This window comes from Electrona antarctica, assembly GCF_951216825.1.
Source record: "Electrona antarctica genome assembly, chromosome: 7".
NCBI lineage: Eukaryota > Metazoa > Chordata > Actinopteri > Myctophiformes > Myctophidae > Electrona > Electrona antarctica.
In genome coordinates, this window is record NC_136812.1 from 31,257,289 (window position 1) to 31,279,701 (window position 22,413).

General features: G+C 43.2%; 1 protein-coding gene across 3 annotated transcripts in view; it reads left to right on the forward strand.

The window, feature by feature from the left end:
• The window catches only part of rabgap1l (RAB GTPase activating protein 1-like), a gene marked incomplete at its 5' end in the record, with an annotated part of 120,970 nt that overhangs the window by 92,808 nt on the left and 5,749 nt on the right, over positions 1–22,413 (forward strand). For 2 of the 3 annotated variants that reach the window (XM_079506696.1, XM_079506697.1), the window contains 4 exons: positions 10,246–10,338; positions 17,786–17,896; positions 19,322–19,426; positions 22,086–22,169. In XM_079506696.1, the coding sequence (XP_079362822.1) occupies positions 10,246–10,338; positions 17,786–17,896; positions 19,322–19,426; positions 22,086–22,169 (393 nt within the window). Of the gene's footprint in view, positions 1–1,777; positions 1,889–10,245; positions 10,339–17,785; positions 17,897–19,321; positions 19,427–22,085; positions 22,170–22,413 lie in introns of those variants that run through there. The other variant, XM_079506698.1, reaches the window with a different exon arrangement.

A 22,413-nucleotide genomic window follows, 5' to 3' on the forward strand; every position in this document is an offset into this window, starting at 1 on the left:
GGTGATATTATGTTGTCTGATTCCACTTCCACTGCAGTGAAAAACAAAAACGAATCGGTTCAATAAACTCTGTCACGCAACAAGGCGCCACGGACTTGTTTGGCTTCAGAACATTGCTGGAAAAGAACCAAACTGAACCAAACTGAACCGAGCCAATCCATACTGAAAGTCGTGCTCTTTAGCTTTGCCACATTTTTTGCCGTGATGTGGTTTAACTGAGATCAGCTGACCTTAAAGCAGCTTAACGCACAAAAGGAATTCACCAGGTGACAAACTACTAACACACGCGCGCGCACTGTGGATTACTCAAGAAAGAATTTGAAGTTTCACAGCCTCTTAAAGCCCAGACCACACCGAATCATCGGTGTGGACTGTGGTTGCAATGCAACTAGTTGCAACGGCAACCACTTGCAACATCAATTCAGTCGGTTGCAGCTTGGAACTGTTTGCAAGTTGGGACGAGTTGTGTTGCGTATCATTGCTGCGAACTGGGCTTTCATTTTAAACCCCCAGCAGAGGAATGAGAGTGATGGTTGATTCTCATGAGAAATACACAGACACAACATACAGGACAACTGTTATGCCCCATTCCTACTTTGTTGCACACCGGCACATACTGTAGCAGATCTATAAGCTCTCAATATGTCCTGTTTTGTGATGTGTTGTGAGCTTGTATTTGTTGTTCCTCACGATGAATGGAGCATAAATTAGGCATTATCCTGACAGACAGATAGACATACAGTAGGCAATACTGTGTAAACACAGACAGGCAGGAAGACAGACAGACAGACAGGCGATGCTCTCAATTAATTTGCAAACGCTATCTAACTGTCATCATGTCTTGAAGAAGGGTGTGTGTGTGTGTGTGTGTGTGTGTGTGTGCGTGCGTGCGTGCGTGCGGAACCATTGCGCTCAAGCAGACAGCCCCGGCACTTCCCCTCACACACACACACACACACACACTGGGTGTAACTGAACCACACTCTATCAGACTCCCACAGTGTAAACTGAGAAGAGTAGAAGCGATACGCACACACGCACAGAGCTGGGAGATAAAGAGGAGCAGAGTGAACCTCCTCCTCAGAGAGAGACAGAGAGGAGGAGGAACACACAGGTGTTGTTCTCTGCTCCTGAGTGGGCGTGGTCTGTGTCCAGGGGGCGTGGTCTGTGTCTAGGGGGTGTGGCCTGTGTCCAGGGAGACGCTGTAGTGCAGTCAGTGGCTTTAGTGCAGCTCTCACACTGAAGCTGTCAACAGCTCTACTCTCCCCTCTCCTCTCCTCTCCTGTCCATGTTACACTCCTCTGCTCTCTGCTTCGCTGACATTCCTCTGTTCTCTGCCCTTCCCTCTGTTCTCCGTATCCTTTTTCCTTCTCTTTGTCTTTCTGACGTCACTCTCCTCCACTGCTTTCAGCGTCGCTCCTGTTTCATCTCCATCTTCTTGCACTAATCTCCTCCTCGCCTCTCCTCCTCTCCCCTCTCCTCTCCTCTCTTGTAAACAAGCTTGGATTTGTTTTGTCTCCACCTGTGGATTATTGAACGGATTACATTCTGCATTACTTGTGGAGCGTTTTTGGAAGACTTGTGAAGCACTGAGGAATGTCTTGGAGTGTTGGGGAACTTGTGGAACGTTGACGAGCGCCAGGGGGCGACGGGGGACGTCACAGATGGAACGGTTGTTGTTGGGGTTCGTGGATCGCCGTGTTTAAGAGCGCCTCAAAGCATTTCCGGGGGAGTTTCTAGAGCGTTTCGGTACCATTTCCAGTTGTGTGTGGTCAGGATGATGGAAGAGGTGTCCATCATGGTGGCGTACAACGCCCATGTGATGAACCAGATCTCTGAAGATGACCTGCTGTCCCGCCTGGTGGCCACCTCCAAACCCAGACCTGTGGTACGTCTGTCTGTCTGCCTGTCTGCCTGTCCGCCTGTCCGTCTGTCTGCCTGCCTGCCAGCCAGCCAGTCTGTCACTACCACCTGCGGTGCATCCATCTGTCTGTCTGTCACCAGCACTGTCATAATTAGGACATTTTACACAACGATTAATTGTCACACAATATAATTGCGATTTTTGATTGTGTTTATTTGTCATTGAATGCTGGTCTTTCTAGAACATTTCTGTTTGGCTTTTACTAGGCTTTGAAGTTGCACAGGTGCAGATCTGATGAACAACCTAAATAAACAAATAAATTACATCTATCTATCTTAACTATAAAGTCTCTGTGTGTACGTCTGTAATTCACGTACCGGTAATTCGAGAACCGCTAGCCCCACCGACTTAAAAAAACAGAACTTTAGAAGCGCCACAAAAAGCCCTCTGCCCGTGCTCTGGACTGGGCCCCTGCCCAGGGTCCATATATGGAGCTGGCCTGTTCTGACCTCACAACACTCCATATTTGGGCATGCCTGACACAGAACTCCATATATAGGAATAAAGGGACACAGAGACACATACAGAAATCTGACACCATTCTGACGTCGGGCATAAAAGGGACACAGACATAATATCTGGGTGAGGCATTCATTTCCAACTTGCATCATTCCAAGTAGGCCAGTGCCCAACGGGCACCGCTGTAGAGGCCCCACTGGGCACCGCTATAGAGGCCCCCCACGCACACCTCTCTAGTCTAACTATAAATGCACTATACGTCTCTGTGTGTGTGTGTGTGTGTGTGTGTGTGTGTGTGTGTGTGTGTGTGTGTGTGTGTGTGTGTGTACGTACGTCTGTAATCCACGGTTCTCAACTCGAGAACCGTTCTCCCCACCGACTTCAAATTTGACACACGCGTTCCACACCCCCACAGGGAGTGCAGTGCCCGGTGTCGGTGTAGGTCAGACCCACGGTTGTCCAGAACCGCCCCAAAAGGCTTCTTGCCGGGCTCTGGACAGGGCCCCTGCCCAGTGTCCATATATGGAGCTGGCCTGTTCTGACATCATTCTGACGTCTGCATAGACTCCATATTTGGGCATGCCTGACAAAGAACGGGCATAAAAGGGACACAGACATAATATCTGGGTGGGGCATTCATAGGCCAGTGCCCAATGGGCACCACTCTAGTTTTTAATAACAATACAAAAAAAGCAATAGTGGATTTAGCCGATCTACAAGCTCACGTAATCTTATAAACCGGCTATTTCCGCTAATGTTGGAAAATGTATGAACAACGATTATTAAAAAAATAAAATCACACCCGTGTGAAGTGAGGAACGCTCTTATCATCTTTAGTTACGTCACCAATAATAGTGGTACCTTATTGGCCATTTGGCCAAGGGTTTGCGCTGACATACCGACAGCCGATTTCCTCAGGCACATACGTAAATTCTACATTCATTGTCAATGGCATTTAATGTTTGTGTTCAGACAGAATCTACACTATAGCTTTTTATAGGAGGGGCTAGCGCCCCTCAATAATTTCGATAATCTCAAATAATTGCGATTAGGTGATTATGTAGTAATCTTGACAGGCCTTAAGGTCTATCTGTCACCAGAGAGAATAGTACTGCCGTAGCAGACAACCCGCAGCACTCCAGGTTCAAACAAAATCCTTATAGGTGCAAGGCTTGAAGATATAAGTAGAGATGAAGAAAATGCCAGCACTCATTGTATGTCCTTTTACATGATATTATTTACCTCTGTCACCAGCCCTGTGTCAATCAGTCTGTTCTTCAGTCTATCTCTGTGTTCTGGTATTCTGTCTGTTCTTCATTCTCTCTGGGCTCTGCTATTCTGTCTATCCTGAGTACAGATCTCTGTAGAAGGGATGTTGAGGTCACTTTGTGCTGAAGTTGGAACTGTCTGTCTGTATGTCTGTCTGTCTGTCTGTCTGTCTGTCTGTCTTACACACAGACCGACAAGACAAGACAAGACAGTCAATGTAGTTAGTAGTTACTGACTATAATATGTCCACATCTGCCAGTTTGTTTCAATTCTTTGAATCATTGGAGTGTGTGTTTGTGTGTGCGCGTGCGTGCGTGCGTGCGTGCGGTCGTTCGTGCGACAGTTAATTGAGTTCCATGACCCAGTTCCTCCTCAAATGACCTCCATGTTCCTCTAATCACCACTTCAGACAACATGAGTCTCTGTAAACAGTATGGACATGAGCCATAATGGACAGTATGGACATGAGCCATAATGGACAGTATGGACATGAACCATAATGGACAGTACTTTCTCTGTTATGTACTGTACATAGAGTGTTATTTACTGTACTTTATGTATCATGCATGTACACTATGTTTGATTTACTGACACGTGATGTACTTTTTCCATGAGATTATAACGCCCATCTGTCGCACAGAAAATAAAGTAAATTGTTACTGATGACGATAATAAAATACAGTAAAAGCAAATCAAATAGAAGAAAGGTATGTCTTAAAGGAGATGTGAGGGATTTGTTAAAGTGTAATATATAGCCTATGTCTACATTCTGATAGATAGTGGTGTTTGTTCCGTAACAGTGGTCTCCCTGTCTCTCCAGCTTTTGGATGAACAGATAATACATGTTCTTAATGTATTTGTTTAATAAGTTAAACAAATGCAACTGGAACACTGTCAAATTTAATCTGATGGATGTGTTCCCTCTCCTAACTGAATGAAATTCCCACCTGAAAATGTATTTTCTATTTACTAAAGAAATGAAGAAACAGGGAGACCAACGTTACTGATCAAACAGTCAATAGCAAGCAATACTGACAGAATAAATAGAGCTTTCACTTTTAACAAAAAAAACCTTTTGTTTTAACCCAAGAATATCACTTCCAGCACCTTTAAGATATGTTACAATGTCCATGCATTCCGCATCTTATCCAGCAGGTTGCTCCAAAGGTTGTGACCATAACGGCTAAAAGCATCTTGTCTGTGTCTTTTTAAAACCCTTCTGTGTGCCCGCAGAGTGGGACCCATTCCATCTCCTGCTCTGGGGATCCAGGTCAGGTCTAAAATTGGGCCTAGTTCCATTTAGAAGGCCGTCTATAATCAGATTAACTCAATCTGTCCTTAAACTGAACCCGTATCTCACTTGTTTTCACTGCATGGTTGAAATGACTGAAAGGAGTGACTACTGTTAGTACTCACTACCAGTGGTGGACTGTAATAAGTAATAACCAAGTACATTTACTTGATTACTTAATGCTTAAAGTATTTGTACTTTGAGTATTTCTTTTTTGGAAGCTTGACTTTCACTCCACTACATTTCAAAGATAAATATTGTACTTTTGAATCCACTAGGGAGGTGATCATTTTGACAGCACATTTTTATTTAGTTTTAGTCATAGTCGTTTGATTAAAATTCCATTTGTTTTATTTTTTTTCAGTTTTTTCAGTTTTTTTTAAAGTTAAGTTTTGTGTGTGTGTGTGTGTGTGTGTGTGTGTGTGTGTGTGTGTGTGTGTGTGTGTGTGTGTTTGTGTGTTTTTGTGTGTGATACAGCTGCGCCCTCTGGTGGCGGGCGGGTGGTGTTACAGCGTGACACACACAGACATGTTCTGCTAGGTCTCATAGTTAGTGCTCATTGCATTCGCAATAAACTGAGTATGTTTTTTGACAGAGTAACGTTCACTTGTAGTTAAGTAATATTCAAAGGTATCTGTACTTTGACTCACATGGGTTGTTAAGTACTTTGTCCACCACTGAATAAATCATAATTAAAGATTAAAACGTAAAACACATTAATCACATTATAATTAATCAAAAGATATAATAATAGCAAGATTAAACAAATTCTGAGAAACCAAACGAAATAACTCACTAAAGCGCCATAAGTGGGTATTGTGTAATAAATTGCAATGAGAAAGAGTTGCAATGAAGCTGTGGGTGTTCCTCTGTCTAATCTGAGTAATCATTTCACATCTGAAGGTGCATGGAGCAATGGAACAGTGTACACACACACACACACACACACACACTACATGCTGCCATCCCACGCAGCTTTGTTCACAAATGGCACACCCATTGATATATACACACACACACACACACACACACAGTGGTCATTTTTCGGAGCTCTCTCGGAGTAGAGTTTATGTAATATGTACAGTAGGTCATTTACAAACAGAATTTTGTCAAGTAGCTGCTCACATAATAAAAACCAAGAAGGACGTCATTTTTGTAAACTATCATCCTTCCGGTAATACATTCTACTGTAGCTGAATGTATTAGAGCTACAGTACTACTATAGAATCTGTCGGTCGGACCAGTGGTTGTGCAGAACTGAAAGTCTGTCTGTCTGTCTGTCTGTCTGTCTGTCTGTCTTCAAATGAATGAATAATGAACAGTGAACACAATGAAAGCATGTCCCTCGTATTCATTTCAGTCCATCTGACCTCCCAGACAAGCTGGGAGTTGACCCCTTGACCTTTTATGACCCAGGAAGCATTGAGGTTTGTGTTCTCAGGTTATTAGCTAACGGACAAAACAATAGGTGCGCACATAACACGCACTGCATGCTGGGTAATAATTTAGTAGTGAAACGCAGCACTTTGCAGAGCAGCACATGGCGGGGCACAGTCTGGGGTGTGAGACATGGATAAGAAATTAAGAGAACAAATAGTGTTACACCCATTGGAGGTAGCTTTGGAACGATTGCTCTAGCATAGCTTCAGCTGGAGTGGCACTGCTACACTGGTACGCCTAATCTGCTGGGGAAATGTTGTGAAATGTAAAACATGTGAGGTTGCCTTGGGTAAAGAAATTGTGCATTAGGGAGGTGTGTGTGTGTGTGTGTGTGTGTGTGTGTGTGTGTGTGTGTGTGTGTGTGTGTGTGTGTGTGTGTGTGTGTGTGTGTGTGTGTGTGTGTGTGTGTGTGTGTGTGTGTGTGTGTGTGTGTGTGTGTGTGTGTGTGTGTGTGTGGTATAGGAGTATATGTATACAGATAATATGATTTATATGATATACAATTTGTAATTGTTTATATGGATTATGAATATTATATAAGAATATTCTTCCTACTCCTACTACTGAACTTGAGCCCTTGAGTCCAAAAAGTTTGGGAACTCCTGGTTTAAAGGCGGTACAACATTTGAAACCAGCTCCACAGTGGCCTTGTGGTTAGAGTGTCCGCCTTGAGACTGGGAGGTCGGGGTTCAATCCCCGGCCGGGTCATACCAAAGACTCTCAGCATCAAGGGTTGGATTGGGGGTAAGTCCCTGCGATATACTAGTGTCATGTCCAGGGGGTGTACTTGTACATCAAGCTGCCTCACGCTACAGAAACAGGAGATAGGCTCCTGCCCTATGGGCCCCATGGCTCGGCAAGGCTACTTACTTACTACTACTACAACATTTTAAAAACATGTTGCACAAAATCATAACTTGCATTTTTTTTGGCGGTTATTTTGTCAAAAATAGTCCAAATCTTTCCAGATTTGTCATGAAAGCTTCCTCTTTCACGGAGACGTGAAAAGGTTTTCAGGGTTATCAGTACAGAGATGAAACATGGAAGGTTTGGCTCAGGAATGTGTGTGTGCATTCTCACTGAACGGTGTAAAATGTTAACTTTGGTCTTTTGTTATAAGGTCAACTATTTTATCGTGACGTACTACCGTGTGTTAAAGTCCTTTATAGGACATTCACAATGTGTGGCAAGGTTTATGTAACAAGTCCTGTGGTGTGATGCAAGCAGCGAGGTGTGTTGAGTCAGTCTGAAATTAGGTAAATATCTTTTTTCAAGGCGGTGGTGATTGTTCTTTAAAGGTGGTGGTGTGAGTGGTATATATATTTTATTGTTTTGTTGAAGTTAAAGCACTATATTCAGACAGTAATCACTATAGAGCAAGCAGTGTTAATTTTGACAGAAATTTGTTTAATTCTGTTTTAGTCATACTGTAGTCTTTTGAATAAACGTTTAGTTGACTAAATCTACAGTTAATTTAGTCACCAAAAATGTATTTTGGCCGGCCCTGATGGCCCTGATTTATACTTGTAGTGTACTATAGCTGTGTTCCGAAATAACCAATCTACAAGCTCACAGTGCGTCTGCGACGTGTTGTGAGCATGTGAAGATTCATAGATCCGAATCGGTAAACCGAGCATGATGCATTGTTCACAGCGTGTTTGCATCGGTAAAATCCATGGTTACATAGTTTTGTTCATGTTGTAACAATTCTACAATAGCCATAAGAGCAGACCATTTGTTTTCTTCCAGAATTCTATAAGTTGGGTTGTTGGACAGAGAAATTGCTTTGAATTTATATGTAATGCATTTTAGTACATGGTTTGAGAAATTAACATAGGCTTTAATATAAATCCTTTGCATTGTGTTGAATCGCCATCAAATCGGGAACAGGGGTGAATCATATCGGCAAGAGTATCGAATCGGCCTCAGTGATATAAAGTATAATTCTACCACAGTTTTACCTCAGGTGCCTGTTACACACACACACACACACACACACACACACACACACACACACACACACACACACACACACACACACACACACAGCCTCAGAGGGAGGTCACGTGATCAGAGTCGACCTGTAATCCCCAGCATAGCCACCAGCGTCATCGTCATGGCAATGGTCACACACTCTACACCCTAGAGATAACATTACCACCAGCATGCTGTGTGCGCACACACACACACACACACAGGGTCTCTCTCGCTCTCTCTCTCGCGCGCACACACACACACACACACACACACGTTTATACCAAAAATTCACTCACTCACTCACTCAAAACACACGGGGTCTCTCTCTCTCTCGCTCTCTCTCTCGCACACACGCATGCACACACACACACACACACACACACACACACACACACACACACACACACACACAGAGAGAACTCTGTCTCAATGGTCTACAGTGTTCATGTGCACTCAGCTCTATCGGTCAGTAACTCTACACCATTATGTGAGCAGCTACTTGACAACATTCTGTTTGTAAATGACCTACATATTATATAAACTCTACTCCGAGAGAGCTCCGAAAAATGACCACCGTGTGTGTGTGTCTGTGTGTGCGTGCGACGTGCGTGTGTGTGTGTGGAGGAGGGGTCATGGAATGTTGTGCTTATTGTATGAGTTTGCATTAGACCGCTGGTCTTCTCAGCATAAAGCAACTTACACAGGCTTCAGTGACCACTCACCAGCTCTAAACTTTTTGTCGTCAAGGACTGCCAAAATTTTACCACGGACAACCCATCTGAAAAAGATTTTTGCCAGAAGAGAAGATTTATGAAAAAAATAAATAATAATAAAAGTTTTTCGGCATGCTAATATACGTTTCTAGGAAGAGAAAAGCTGTTATTAGCTTCCAATCTCCCATGGATGACGTCACTGGTAGGCAGGTTTCAGAACTGTCCACAGCACTCCTCGAAGGCAAAGTGAGTAGACAGAAATGGCGTCATCTTATAATGCGTATTAGTGAGGAGCATTTATATGAAGATCAGGTTGAAAATGGGTTTAGTGTCCCTTTAAGCCCCATTTAAAAATTTAGCACCAAAAATGAATTTGCCTTTTTCTCTCTGGACTTTTGCTCGGTGGGTCCTGACTGAGTCTGACCCACTTTGGATTAGGACCCAAAGTGGGTCTATTTGGGGAATACTGGCCTAGAGCCCCAGTGGAGCAGAGACAGAATATGTGTGTTAGTAGTGCTGATGGTGAAAGTACTGAAAGACAGAACAAAGAGAGACTTTACACACTACACTAACCAAAGGACTTTAAACTAACCCAGTGGTTCTCAAATGTCTTCATTTTAATGGGCCCCCATAACTCTGAGGGCCCTTTACCACCAAACATAACTGGTTCTAGAACTGGTTCCGTTCTAGATTATTGGAACCTTGGTGCTTTCACAGAACCGGTTCCAGTTCAAAGCAACTTTTAGGGTTCTGAGCCGATTCATTTTCAGTGGAAACACTCTGAACTGGTTCAATATTAGGCAGGAACCAAACCGAACCGGTTCAACCCGGTGGAAAAAGGGCCAGTCCGCACACAGCTTCAGCTCCACAGTGTATTATTTTATTAAAACACCGACATTGAATTCAGAGACACAATGTTTCGGCCGTAGCTGGCCTTCATCAGGTGACAATAATCAACGACAATGACAACCTCCCTTATATGGTATTGTGGGTCACGTCAGGAAACAACCACCACATCAAACAAGTTCAGGAAAGAACTTGCTGTTTTGAGAAAGAAATGTGAACCCCCTCAAGGAACCCTGCAGGTCACAGACTGAACCTGCACTCTGGATAATATCTGCTGAATGAAAGCTAACTTCTCTGTGGTCTGTGTGCTGAATTTGTCTCGCTAGGTTCCTACGAAGAAGCTGAAGAAGTTTGAGAAGGAATACCAGACCCTGAGAGAGAGTCAGCTTCAACAGGAAGACCCCATCGACCGATACCAGGTACCCCCCCCCCCCCCCCCCCCTCCCCCTAACTATCTTCTCTATCTCAGTGAGGACATTGGTTCTGTGTACAACTGCACATGGATGTGCATGTACACGCATGCATGCACACCCGTACAAACACGCACGCACGCACGCTCACTCACTCACTGACTCACTCACTCACTCACTCACTCACTCGCGCGCACACACGCACGCATGTGCACACACACGCACGCACGCACACACACAGTTTGTGTAGGGTTTAGTTCCAAACCTTCTGGTCAGAAGACAAAACAATTAGATATGAAGATATGAACTTGGTTGGTTCTGTACTGTTTCTGACCTGGGGTTCTGAACTTCTGCTTATCAGGGACTCATTTAGAGCTGGGGAGCCCAGATGAATGCATTTGTTAACTAATAGTACGGTAAAACAAGTGAGCACAGTGTAGTGCAGTGGTGTACGAAATACTCACACTTTTTTCTTAAGTGAAAGTATCAATACAACAATGTAGAAATGCTTTGTTACAAGCAGAAGTCTTGTATGCGAAATTTACTTGAGTAAAAGTATAAGAGTATAGGCATCAAAATGTACTTAAAGTACCAAAAGTAGTCATTTTGCAGAAGTGTTCAAAATGCATACAAAATCTTTTGAAATCTACAAGCTCACACTGCATCGCAAAGCTCACAGCGCATTGCAAAGTCACGTGTTATGAGCTTGAAGACCAGCTATTTTCAAATAGCATAGTAATAGTATACAAGGATGAAGTGGTTAACAGGTTAACTGCGGACCATTTACGGTCGTCTTTTAGGCTAGACTGCCTAAGTTTAAGTTACCTTTGAACAATTAACTCGAGCAACTCGGGTTTAGTAGTCAAAGTGTTTTAATGCATGTTTTGTAAAAAATATAATTATAATAATATAAATATACATCTAGTAACAAAAGAGTTCTATTAAAAGTACAACAATTGAGGTGTAGTGGAGTAGAAGTAAAAGTACAGAAAATTTAAAATATTCCAGTAAAGTAAAAAATGACACAAATTTGTACTGAATTACAGTACTTTAGTACAAACCACCACTGGTGCAGTGAGTGTGCCTCCTCTCTCTGTGTCACTGGTCCATTTTATTCACACAGTGCTATCATTTCTCAGGAAATCCTCACACAGCGACAGCAAAACACTTCTCCAACTGTTTCCTGCATCGGATGGGGTTTGCTGACGCCAAAGCCTTAATAGCGCCACCCTCAGGCGAAAAAAAAATCAATGTTATCTTCTTACCTCACAGGCAGATTGTGGATTGAACCCTAGTGTTTTTGTTTTGTTTGTTTTGTTTCTTTGGGTTTTTTTGACCGCATGGCCTTTCCTGAAGTGCCACCCCATTGGCCAGTATGTCCAGTTGGGCATAAGGAGGAGCCACTAGTGGCTGCTAGTGGGTCTTTTAGACTCTTGGTTTTGTGGGAGGCATACTTTGGTACATAGCATTGGTCCGACTGGATTAAGGTTGGTGAGGGGTGCGTTAAAACGACCGGATTAAGGTTGGTGAGGGGTGTGTTAAGGGTTGGGACAGGGTTAAGGTTAGGTTTAGGTGTGCTGCCCCATGGGAGGTTAGGGTTACGGTGAGGGTTTGAGATATCGGACCAATGGTATGTCTAACCTGCTCCCGGTTTTGTTTTAGAATACATTTGAGCATAATCTTTGGCCATTGTTGACATCCAGTGGGTCTAGCGCTTCAGTGTACAGTTTCCCTTCCTTTTACAATACAGTAGAAAACTAGCACCAGTCAAAGAATCGCTGCTTTAATTTAAGGTCCTGTAAGTGTATTTTTGTTAAAATAAGTGTCAAATATCTATATATTCTGACAGTATTCATTGTTAAAAAAGTGTCCGTTCAGTAACAGGGTCTCTGCTCTGTAATAAACAGAACATACATTTCCAGGTCAGGATACCTGACCTCGTGAAACTGGGAAGTGATGAAACGAGCAGATGGCATTTAAACTGGAATGGGTGCTCTCTCCTGGTTGGGTGAAATTGGTGACCCATGTTTTTAAAGTGAAATATGCCTTTAAACTTTTAAGCAATAAACATTTTTGTTTTAACCGAAAGACATCACTTAAGAGCAGCTTTAGTGCAAGCTGTGATGATGATGTTCCTGACGGAGTATACTATGCATTGTACAGCAGCCATGTTGGAAAGAAATTCCATTTGTACACTTACACTCTCAGAGTTACACACCCGTAAGGGTCCATTTGGAACCCCCTCAAGGAACCATGAGGGTCCCTGGACCACACTTTGATGGGAACAGAGCCTTCATTAGTATCATTCATTGGTAAAAGTAAGGAAGAGGCCCAATTTCTTTCCAATATTGCTGCTGTGCATAAATCCTATAGCTCAGCGGAACCTAGGTCTCAGGAATTATAAGCAAACCTTAGCTGTCCCGTGGGAAACCATGTATGTCAAAAACTGTTACTTTTCAGGAAATTGAACAAAAGAATGTGTGGCCAATGTAGTTATTACTCACAAGCTCTTGTTAATACCTTTCCCTGGTTTAGAATACATAAAACACCTGTCACAGACTAGAAAAAGTTGCTGCCTTTGTGTGACGCTGTGATACAACAGGGAATTCATTTTTGACAAGTTGAAAGTTGAAATGTTGGACATACACGGTTTCTAACCGACCGCTACGAAATGCTTTGTTCATTTCATTATTTCATAATTTATTTCTCCGCTGAAAGCTACGTTTTTGTGAAGGCATGACACGAGCAGCTATTTTTAGTGTCAGTGTCAGTGTGTATAATGTCAAAGAATGTTTCACGTTTTTATTTCTATTTTTATACTTTTATACTGTTTCCTTTCATGTCTACAGTTGTTGGATCATTTTGTGTTCCTTACATCTTCGCCCAGCATGTGACTCCTGTTCATGAGATGCATGTCAATAAAGTTTATTTTGGGTTGACATTGTAGCTTGTTAGCCGTTAGCTTGTCTGTTTATAGTGAAGCGGAGACATCATGAAAGGATGAGATATTTATGGCTTCTGATGACCCGAAACTGTCACTAGAATACTTTATTCTCATTATTCTGTCTGTCTTCTCATCGTTTCGCTGCCCAAATATATTCTGGCTGTCCTTTCTATGAGAGAGAGAAAGAGACAGTATAGGGAGGGAGACAATGTAGGAGAGACAGACGGTAGCACATGCAGTAGCACATCTGAGAGGGAAATGGTATAGGAGAGACAGACCATAGGGAAGCTGAGAGGGAGACAGACAGTAGAAGAGATCGAGGCGGAATCAGTGAACAACAGTGCCTCCGAAATATTACAGCAACAATGTTACGAATGAGCTCCAAAAACAAGGGCACATACTTAGAAAAGTTGGACATGGACTCACAAAAGCGCTATACATAAGGACAAATTGATGTACAGCAGGCAACCAAGCCATGCCTCTTAGTGATTTCGCTTGTGTATCATGCTACTTCCATTACGTTAGTCCATTATCTATTTTAGCCCCTTTATTCTGACCCCGTCGGTGGTGAGAAGCCGCAGAACAGTATTTCATACAACAAGTAGGCTACAGTAACTAAATCCCATTTTGGCGAAATATACTGCTGAAAGAGCACTAGCACTGTGGGCTACACACCAGCTTGATACTACGAGTGGACCTAGTAATATAGGTTACACATCCAAGATGGCACCGTCGTTTTGCAAGGGCCTTTCTCTGCCCCACCCCTCTCCAATTGTTTATATTGTGTTTAGGATCCAAGATGGCCACAGCACCAGGAGGGGGTGGGGCGAAGGTGAGCGGGTGGGGTCGACATATGCCCTTACTGGGCTGCGTTCACACATTCAAGACACCTGTCTTGTGTCTGTCTTGTGTCTGTGTTTAATCGTTTAATGCATTTCCAATGGAAATGGCCCATATGGTTTGACCAAACATTTTGTTTGATGGGGGAAGGGGGGCAGAACACATCCATCAAAGCATGTGTTCAGACACAAGGAAAGTGTCTTGAATGTCTTGAAAGGCCTTTATTGATTCCTTCCTCCCCACACATATTAGTGTGTTGTATCCTACTGACACACCTGTCAGTGAGGAGCCCCCACTGAGAGGACGCAGAGCCTTCATCCTGCTCCTCCCTCCCAACAATATGTGCAGTGACAAATATTAGAGACGTCAGAGGCAATTTCACTCCTCCTTCCGGGTAGGAACAGAAACGCGCTGGCCGTTGACTATCATTGAGCCATTTGCGCGCGTTCACGTATGAAACATTGTGTTCAAGTGTCATTGCCCCAATAACATGAACGTGCGCGATGATAGTCACCGGCTCAACGCTGGCTCGAGCTGCAATACCAAATTCGGCCACTATGTCCATTTCGCCTCAGGGTTTCCTCTTGGTGACGTCTCTATTCAATGTATACTCTAAGGAAGTAGGGCATTCATTTGAGAGAGTTTTATTTATTTATTCCATTTATTTATGGAAACATGAGCTCTAAGATGTGTAGTAGTGTTTGGAAGAAAGGAAGGAAGGAGATAAAGTAGTGGAACGGAGCCCGGGGGCTACATGGCCCACTCTGAACCCAACCATTTACACTGTAGTAGAGAGAGAGACACTCTGAACCCAACCATTTACACTGTAGTAGAGAGAGAGACACTCTGAACCCAACCATTTACACTGTAGTAGAGAGAGAGACACTCTGAACCCAACCATACACTGAGACAGACAGAGATAGAGACAGATACCTCAGGGCAGAAGAATAATGACAGGAAGTGATGTCAGAAGGGTAAACTCCCAGATGAATCATGTGTTCAAGTTTAGTCCCTCCTGGACAGAGTGTGTGGAGTCTGTGTGTGCGTGTGACGTGTGTTAGTAGACATCAGTGTGTGTTGGTGTGCGTCGGTGAGTGTGTGACACTGGATTTGCTGCGTTGGCGCTTGGACACACCACTGAGAGGAAGGTAAGCTGTGTGTGTGTGTGTGGTTGTGTGTTTGCTGCGTGGATGCTTGCAGCACGATGTGTGTTTCCTGTCAGAACGCAGTACGCCTCGCCTCGCTCTGCAGCCTGCACGATGGGGGGGGGGGGGGTAGATAGTAGCTGGGACAGGAAATTGTAATCAGGGTCATATGACCCTTGTTTGTCACTAACGAGGTGAAGGTGGTCATGTGATTATGTCGATAGACAGATGAAAGTTCCATGTCATGAGACTCACTTATGACCTACAATGGGGACTGTGTGTGTGTGTGTGTGTGTGTGTGTGTGTGTGTGTGTGTGTGTGTGTGTGTGTGTGTGTGTGTGTGTGTGTGTGTGTGCGTGTGCGTGTGCGTGTGCGCATGCGTGCGTGTACGATCTCTGCTTGACAACGGGGCCCGGCCCCAGTCTCCCTTGGCTTGATGGTGTGTAGATGCGAATAGTTGAATACATTGAACACATCAATGTTACGATGTGACTCATCCACACCGTTTCAGTGTCAGCCAGTGGTCTGCCAGTGTGTGAGTCATTTTAGGATTATAAATCAAGGTGTTTTGGATACATGGAACTGCCTTCTGGCAGGCTGCTGACACCGGCAAGGTTAGTTACAGGTAGTTTATGTTCATAGATAGTTTGTTAAATACATTTTAACTGCTTGAACCCAAGCATGCCTATTCTGGGGGGAAAATTTGGTCGAAGAGATTTGGTATATAGGGAATAGCTGTCCCAAGTACGGTTGTAACTCGATTCAATTGAGGGTTTAAGTGGTAAATGCATTTGTGCAATTATGAATTTAGTGTTGCCTTTTATTGTCAAAACAGACTGCCAGACTGCTTGACTTTAGCTCACTGTTTCAGTGCCTCAGTTCAGCGGCTTAGCGGTTCGGTTGTGCTCGGCAGTGGTGGAAAGTAACTAAGTACATTTACTTAAGTACTGTACTTAAGTACAATTTTGAGATATTTTTACTTCAGTCAAGTAATTCCAATTTCCAATACTTTTACTTCTATTTCCACTACGATTATTTGAAAACTTCAGTTACTATAGTAACTTTGAAGATGATTTGTATCACAAAACATACATTACCCACTTCAGCCCTATTATTTCGGCCATTTGAAAATAGCGAGCTACAAGCTAGCTTTAGCACCATGCCGTTTGATTATTATTGATTATTTTTTATTATTGATTATTATTAGCTTTAGCTTTTGCTTTAGCATCATGGTGGTCGATTGTTCCGCAGTACCATTCATCCGACAGAAAGCATTATAACTAACTAACTAACATCACTAACCTCACACTAACCTAACATATTGTGTACTTTTGGGACTTCGGAATAACGGGCAGCCCCGTTTGAATTGATGTGGACTATCTTTGGCATCATGCAGCTGCTTGAATGAACAAGTACTACAGTAGCTTTGGCATCATGCTGCTTGAATGAACAAGTACTAGCTTTAGCATCATGCTGTTGAGCGAGTGTGGAAGACACAGTAGTTATGTTTCCATCCACTTCTCTGGTACAAGACCCTACATGTGAATCTATTCTATTCAGTAGTCCTCAGGTGAAATATAACTCTCAATAGAGGGAATACAATACATATATAAAATAAAACCGTTTTGAGGAAAGAAATCCTATCAAATTCAGTGCTTGCTTGGTCACAGAGTTGAAGGCAGTATGTATTTGCCCTGTGTGTATAAATAATAAATACATTTTTGTACCCATCATTTTCCTTTATACCAGCAGTTATCAGCTGCTGGTGTAGTGTCGTGGTGTTTTCTTGCAGAACCACACTTCTCTCTTCCTGTATTTTGGTGTTTTTTTGTTTCGGTACAGTGAAAACACCCAAACCCAGCTAGGGTGTGTTTCTGCCGCCGGTAAACACCACCACACTGCTGCGCTGGCTGATGACTGCTGGTGTAGAGGGACATGTGTATCTGTTGTTTTGTTGTGTAAACACAAGGCAAAGTTACATATCCAATGCCTTCTGTGCAGAACTGAACTTCTGTGTAGAACTAAGTCATTCCACACCAGTGATTACATAAAGAAGTGATTAATATCAGTGTTTAATCACACAATTCCTTTCCCGAGAAAATAAAAACCATCCCAGCTCAATCTATCATCAACATGTTTGTATAATATTATTCCAATATGCTTATTATGAATGGAAGCATAACTATCAGTTCTCCCTGAGCTCCACCTGTAATGCCTGGATGCAATGCATTGCAGAGACTAGGGGCTATATCTTGTGCCACCCCTTATCCCTAAACGTATTTGCCATTTTTTACTATTTTGAAAAATAGTTTACAAGCTCACAAGGTGTCGATGTAGATTGGCTAGTTGAACAATTTTAGATTGGCTATTTGAAATATTTAAAAAAGTTTTAAAAAATAGTAAAAAAATGTCAAAGAAGTTTAGGGATAAGGGGTAACATATCGCCCTAGGAGATGTATTGATCATAAGTGCGTGATCATAAGTGTGTGTGTGTGCACGTGTGTGTGTGTGTTCTCCCCCTGTGCAGAGGGAGAACCGTCGTCTACAGGAGGCCAGTATGAGGCTGGAGCAGGAGAATGATGATCTGGCCCATGAACTGGTGACCAGCAAGATCGCCCTGCGTACTGACCTGGACCAGGTAACTGTCACACACACGCACATGCATGCACGCAGATTTTTATTTAGCGAATGCAAAGTCCTTTAGCCAAGCGGTTGCCTCCTGGTCTGCTGTATGGAGGGTGATTAATCCTCCTTCCAGTCTTTGGAGAGGGCAAACTTCTATGATGTGCTTCATAGTTTGCTCCTCACCACACGCACACAGTGGGCTTGGGCTACTGCCCCACTTGTGAAGGCTGGCCAAGCAGGGGCCATGTCCAGTCCTGAACCTATTCAGCGTAGACTACTGCACGCAGACAGACAGACAGACCATCAGAAGCACTTGTGTCAATCACTTAATCATTTCCATTGATCTTAAAACAGTGCATTATAAACTACTTCACAAACAGCACTGTAATATACATTATTTAAAACACAAGCTGTGCCACCTGTTGGACAGAAAGTGTTGTGCAGGTGCCAGAGAAAAAGGGACAAATAAAAGAATAAATAAGCGTGGGCACGTCTGTGTGCACTTCGCATAAACGTTGGATTAAAACAAAAGATTAAAAAAATAATAATAATAATAATATTACATCTTGGCACAGGTGGGGCATGCTGCTTAAAACATAACCAAATGTTTCTGGCACAGATTGTGAATAAAAGGGGATGTGTTCTGTATATGGGCAAGGCTGCCCCCTACTGGCCAAAAAGGGAATTAATTTCAACAAATTCCAAACTTAGTTACCAAACAGTCTGGTGTGCTGTGACTCTGTGAGACAAGTCCAGATCATTGTGCACTGCTATTTTGTTGTGGAGATAAACAGCAGTAACAAACCTACTACTAGCACTGCTTTGTAAACCAACCTTGATGAACGAACCCTAACGTCCTAAGGGTTTAGTTAGGTTAAGTCTTTGCATTGGTTCTGCAATGCTGTTTGCCAGTTTTACCCCTACCTTGAATTCAGATGTCACCACACGTATTAGTAGGCAGAGATCTCTGAACCTTCTGTTTATGCAAGACTAGCAAATCACTTCTCTACATATCTCTACTGTCGGGTCGAAACCAGCTATGTGCAAAATATAAACTTTTCAGGAAATGATGAAAACCATGTTTTTAGAGCAGGACATCAAATACATACTGCTTCATCAAAGTCGGTATGGTGAATTTATACTTTATCCGATGTGTCCACATCAATCAAACAGTGTTTCTGCAACCACCTGTTCTTTACACAGATTCTTGTGAAATGCTTGACTGACATTCACACTATTGTGTTGTAATGCCCTCTTAAGCCAGATTTGATTAAGGTGTGTGTGTGTGTGTGTGTGTGTGTGTGTGTGTGTGTGTGTGTGTGTGTGTGTGTGTGTGTGTGTGTGTGTGTGTGTGTGTGTGTGTGTGTGTGTGTGTGTGTGTGTGTGTGTGTGTGTGTGTGTGTGTGTGCGCGCGCGCGCACGTGCGCTCGCGTGTCAGGCGGAGGACAAGGCAGACATTCTGAACAAGGAGTTGTTGAACACCAAACAGCGTCTTGTGGAGACAGAGGAGGAGAAAAGGAGGCAGGAGGAGGAGACGGCACAGGTGACACCTCACTCACTCACTCAATGATGCCACCTTTCCTAACTCATTTCCTTACCAATGCCGCCTAGCACCTCAGCTGCATCCTCGCTGGCTAGGCCATTCTTCCCCTGTGACAGACTGATGTGCTACATTACCTTGATGTGACAGACTGATGTGCTACAGTATCTTGATGTGACAGACTGATGTGCTACATTACCTTGATGTGACAGACTGATGTGCTACATTACCTTGATGTGACAGACTGATGTGCTACATTACCTTGATGTGACAGACTGATGTGCTACATTACCTTGATGTGACAGACTGATGTGCTACATTACCTTGATGTGACAGACTGATGTGCTACATTACCTTGATGTGACAGACTGATGTGCTACAGTATCTTGATGTGACAGACTGATGTGCTACATTACCTTGATGTGACAGACTGATGTGCTACAGTATCTTGATGTGACAGACTGATGTGCTACATTACCTTGATGTGACAGACTGATGTACTACATTACCTTGATGTGACAGACTGATGTGCTACAGTACCTTGATGTGACAGACTGATGTGCTACATTACCTTGATGTGACAGACTGATGTGCTACATTACCTTGATGTGACAGACTGATGTGCTACAGTATCTTGATGTGACAGACTGATGTGCAACAGTACCTTGATGTGACAGACTGATGTGCTACAGTACCTTGATGTGACAGACTGATGTGCTACAGTACCTTGATGTGACAGACTGATGTGCTACTACAGTACCTTGATGTGACAGACTGATGTGCAACAGTACCTTGATGTGACAGACTGATGTGCTACAGTACCTTGATGTGACAGACTGATGTGCTACAGTACCTTGATGTGACAGACTGATGTGCTACTACAGTACCTTGATGTGACAGACTGATGTGCTACAGTACTTTGATGTGACAGACTGATGTGCTACAGTACCTTGATGTGACAGACTGATGTGCTACTACAGTACTTTGATGTGACAGACTGATGTGCTACATTACCTTGATGTGACAGACTGATGTGCTACATTACCTTGATGTGACAGACTGATGTGCTACATTACTTTGATGTGACAGACTGATGTGCTACAGTACTTTGATGTCACAGACTGATGTGCTACAGTACCTTGATGTGACAGACTGATGTGCTACAGTACTTTGATGTGACAGACTGATGTGCTACAGTACTTTGATGTCACAGACTGATGTGCTACAGTACCTTGATGTGACAGACTGATGTGCTACAGTACTTTGATGTCACAGACTGATGTGCTACATTACCTTGATGTGACAGACTGATGTGCTACTACAGTACCTTGATGTGACAGACTGATGTGCTACAGTACTTTGATGTGACAGACTGATGTGCTACTACAGTACCTTGATGTGACAGACTGATGTGCTACAGTACCTTGATGTGACAGACTGATGTGCTACAGTACCTTGATGTGACAGACTGATGTGCTACAGTACCTTGATGTGACAGACTGATGTGCTACAGTACTTTGATGTGACAGACTGATGTGCTACATTACCTTGATGTGACAGACTGATGTGCTACATTACCTTGATGTGACAGACTGATGTGCTACAGTACTTTGATGTGACAGACTGATGTGCTACAGTACTTTGATGTGACAGACTGATGTGCTACAGTACCTTGATGTGACAGACTGATGTGCTACAGTACTTTGATGTCACAGACTGATGTGCTACAGTACCTTGATGTGACAGACTGATGTGCTACAGTACTTTGATGTCACAGACTGATGTGCTACAGTACCTTGATGTGACAGACTGATGTGCTACAGTACCTTGATGTGACAGACTGATGTGCTACAGTACCTTGATGTGACAGACTGATGTGCTACAGTACCTTGATGTGACAGACTGATGTGCTACAGTACCTTGATGTGACAGACTGATGTGCTACAGTACCTTGATGTCACAGACTGATGTGCTACAGTACCTTGATGTGACAGACTGATGTGCTACAGTACCTTGATGTCACAGACTGATGTGCTACAGTACCTTGATGTCACAGACTGATGTGCTACAGTACCTTGATGTGACAGACTGATGTGCTACAGTACCTTGATGTCACAGACTGATGTGCTACAGTACCTTGATGTCACAGACTGATGTGCTACAGTACCTTGATGTGACAGACTGATGTGCTACAGTACCTTGATGTCACAGACTGATGTGCTACAGTACCTTGATGTGACAGACTGATGTGCTACAGTACCTTGATGTCACAGACTGATGTGCTACTACAGTACTTTGATGTGACAGACTGATGTGCTACTACAGTACTTTGATGTGACAGACTGATGTGCTACTACAGTACTTTGATGTCACAGACTGATGTGCTACTACAGTACTTTGCATTTTATCTCCATATTCTAACTTTTTTGTGTCCTCCTGTGAGACACAGACCGAGACCGAGACATTGTGCTATTTTATCATGAGCATTAGTGAGGACCAATTATATGAAGATAGGTTGAAAAGTGATGAAGTCGTCATTTAAAAGTTAAACTTTACTGTCACTAGTCTGCCCCCCCCCTCCTATCATGCAGATTGGTTAAGGTTTTATTTATTAAAATGTTTTGTGTGGATTGGACCTTAACACCTTTGTGTCTCTCTGCAGCTTAAAGAAGTGTTCAGGAGAGAACTGGAGAAGGCCGAGTCGGAGATCAAGAAAACCACCGCGATCATCACTGAATATAAACAGGTGACGATCATACTGTGTGTGTGTGTGTGTGTGTGTGTGTGTGTGTGTGTGTGTGTGTGTGTGTGTGTGTGTGTGTGTGTGTGTGTGTGTGTGTGTGTGTGTGTGTGTGTGTGTGTGTGTGTGTGTGTGTGTGTGTGTGTGTGTGTGTGTGTGTGTGTGTGTGTTTCCATTTAATTCCATTTATATAATTTAGGTCATTTTAAAAACTTTTGCTGCCATCATTTCAAGTAAAGTGACAGATGAT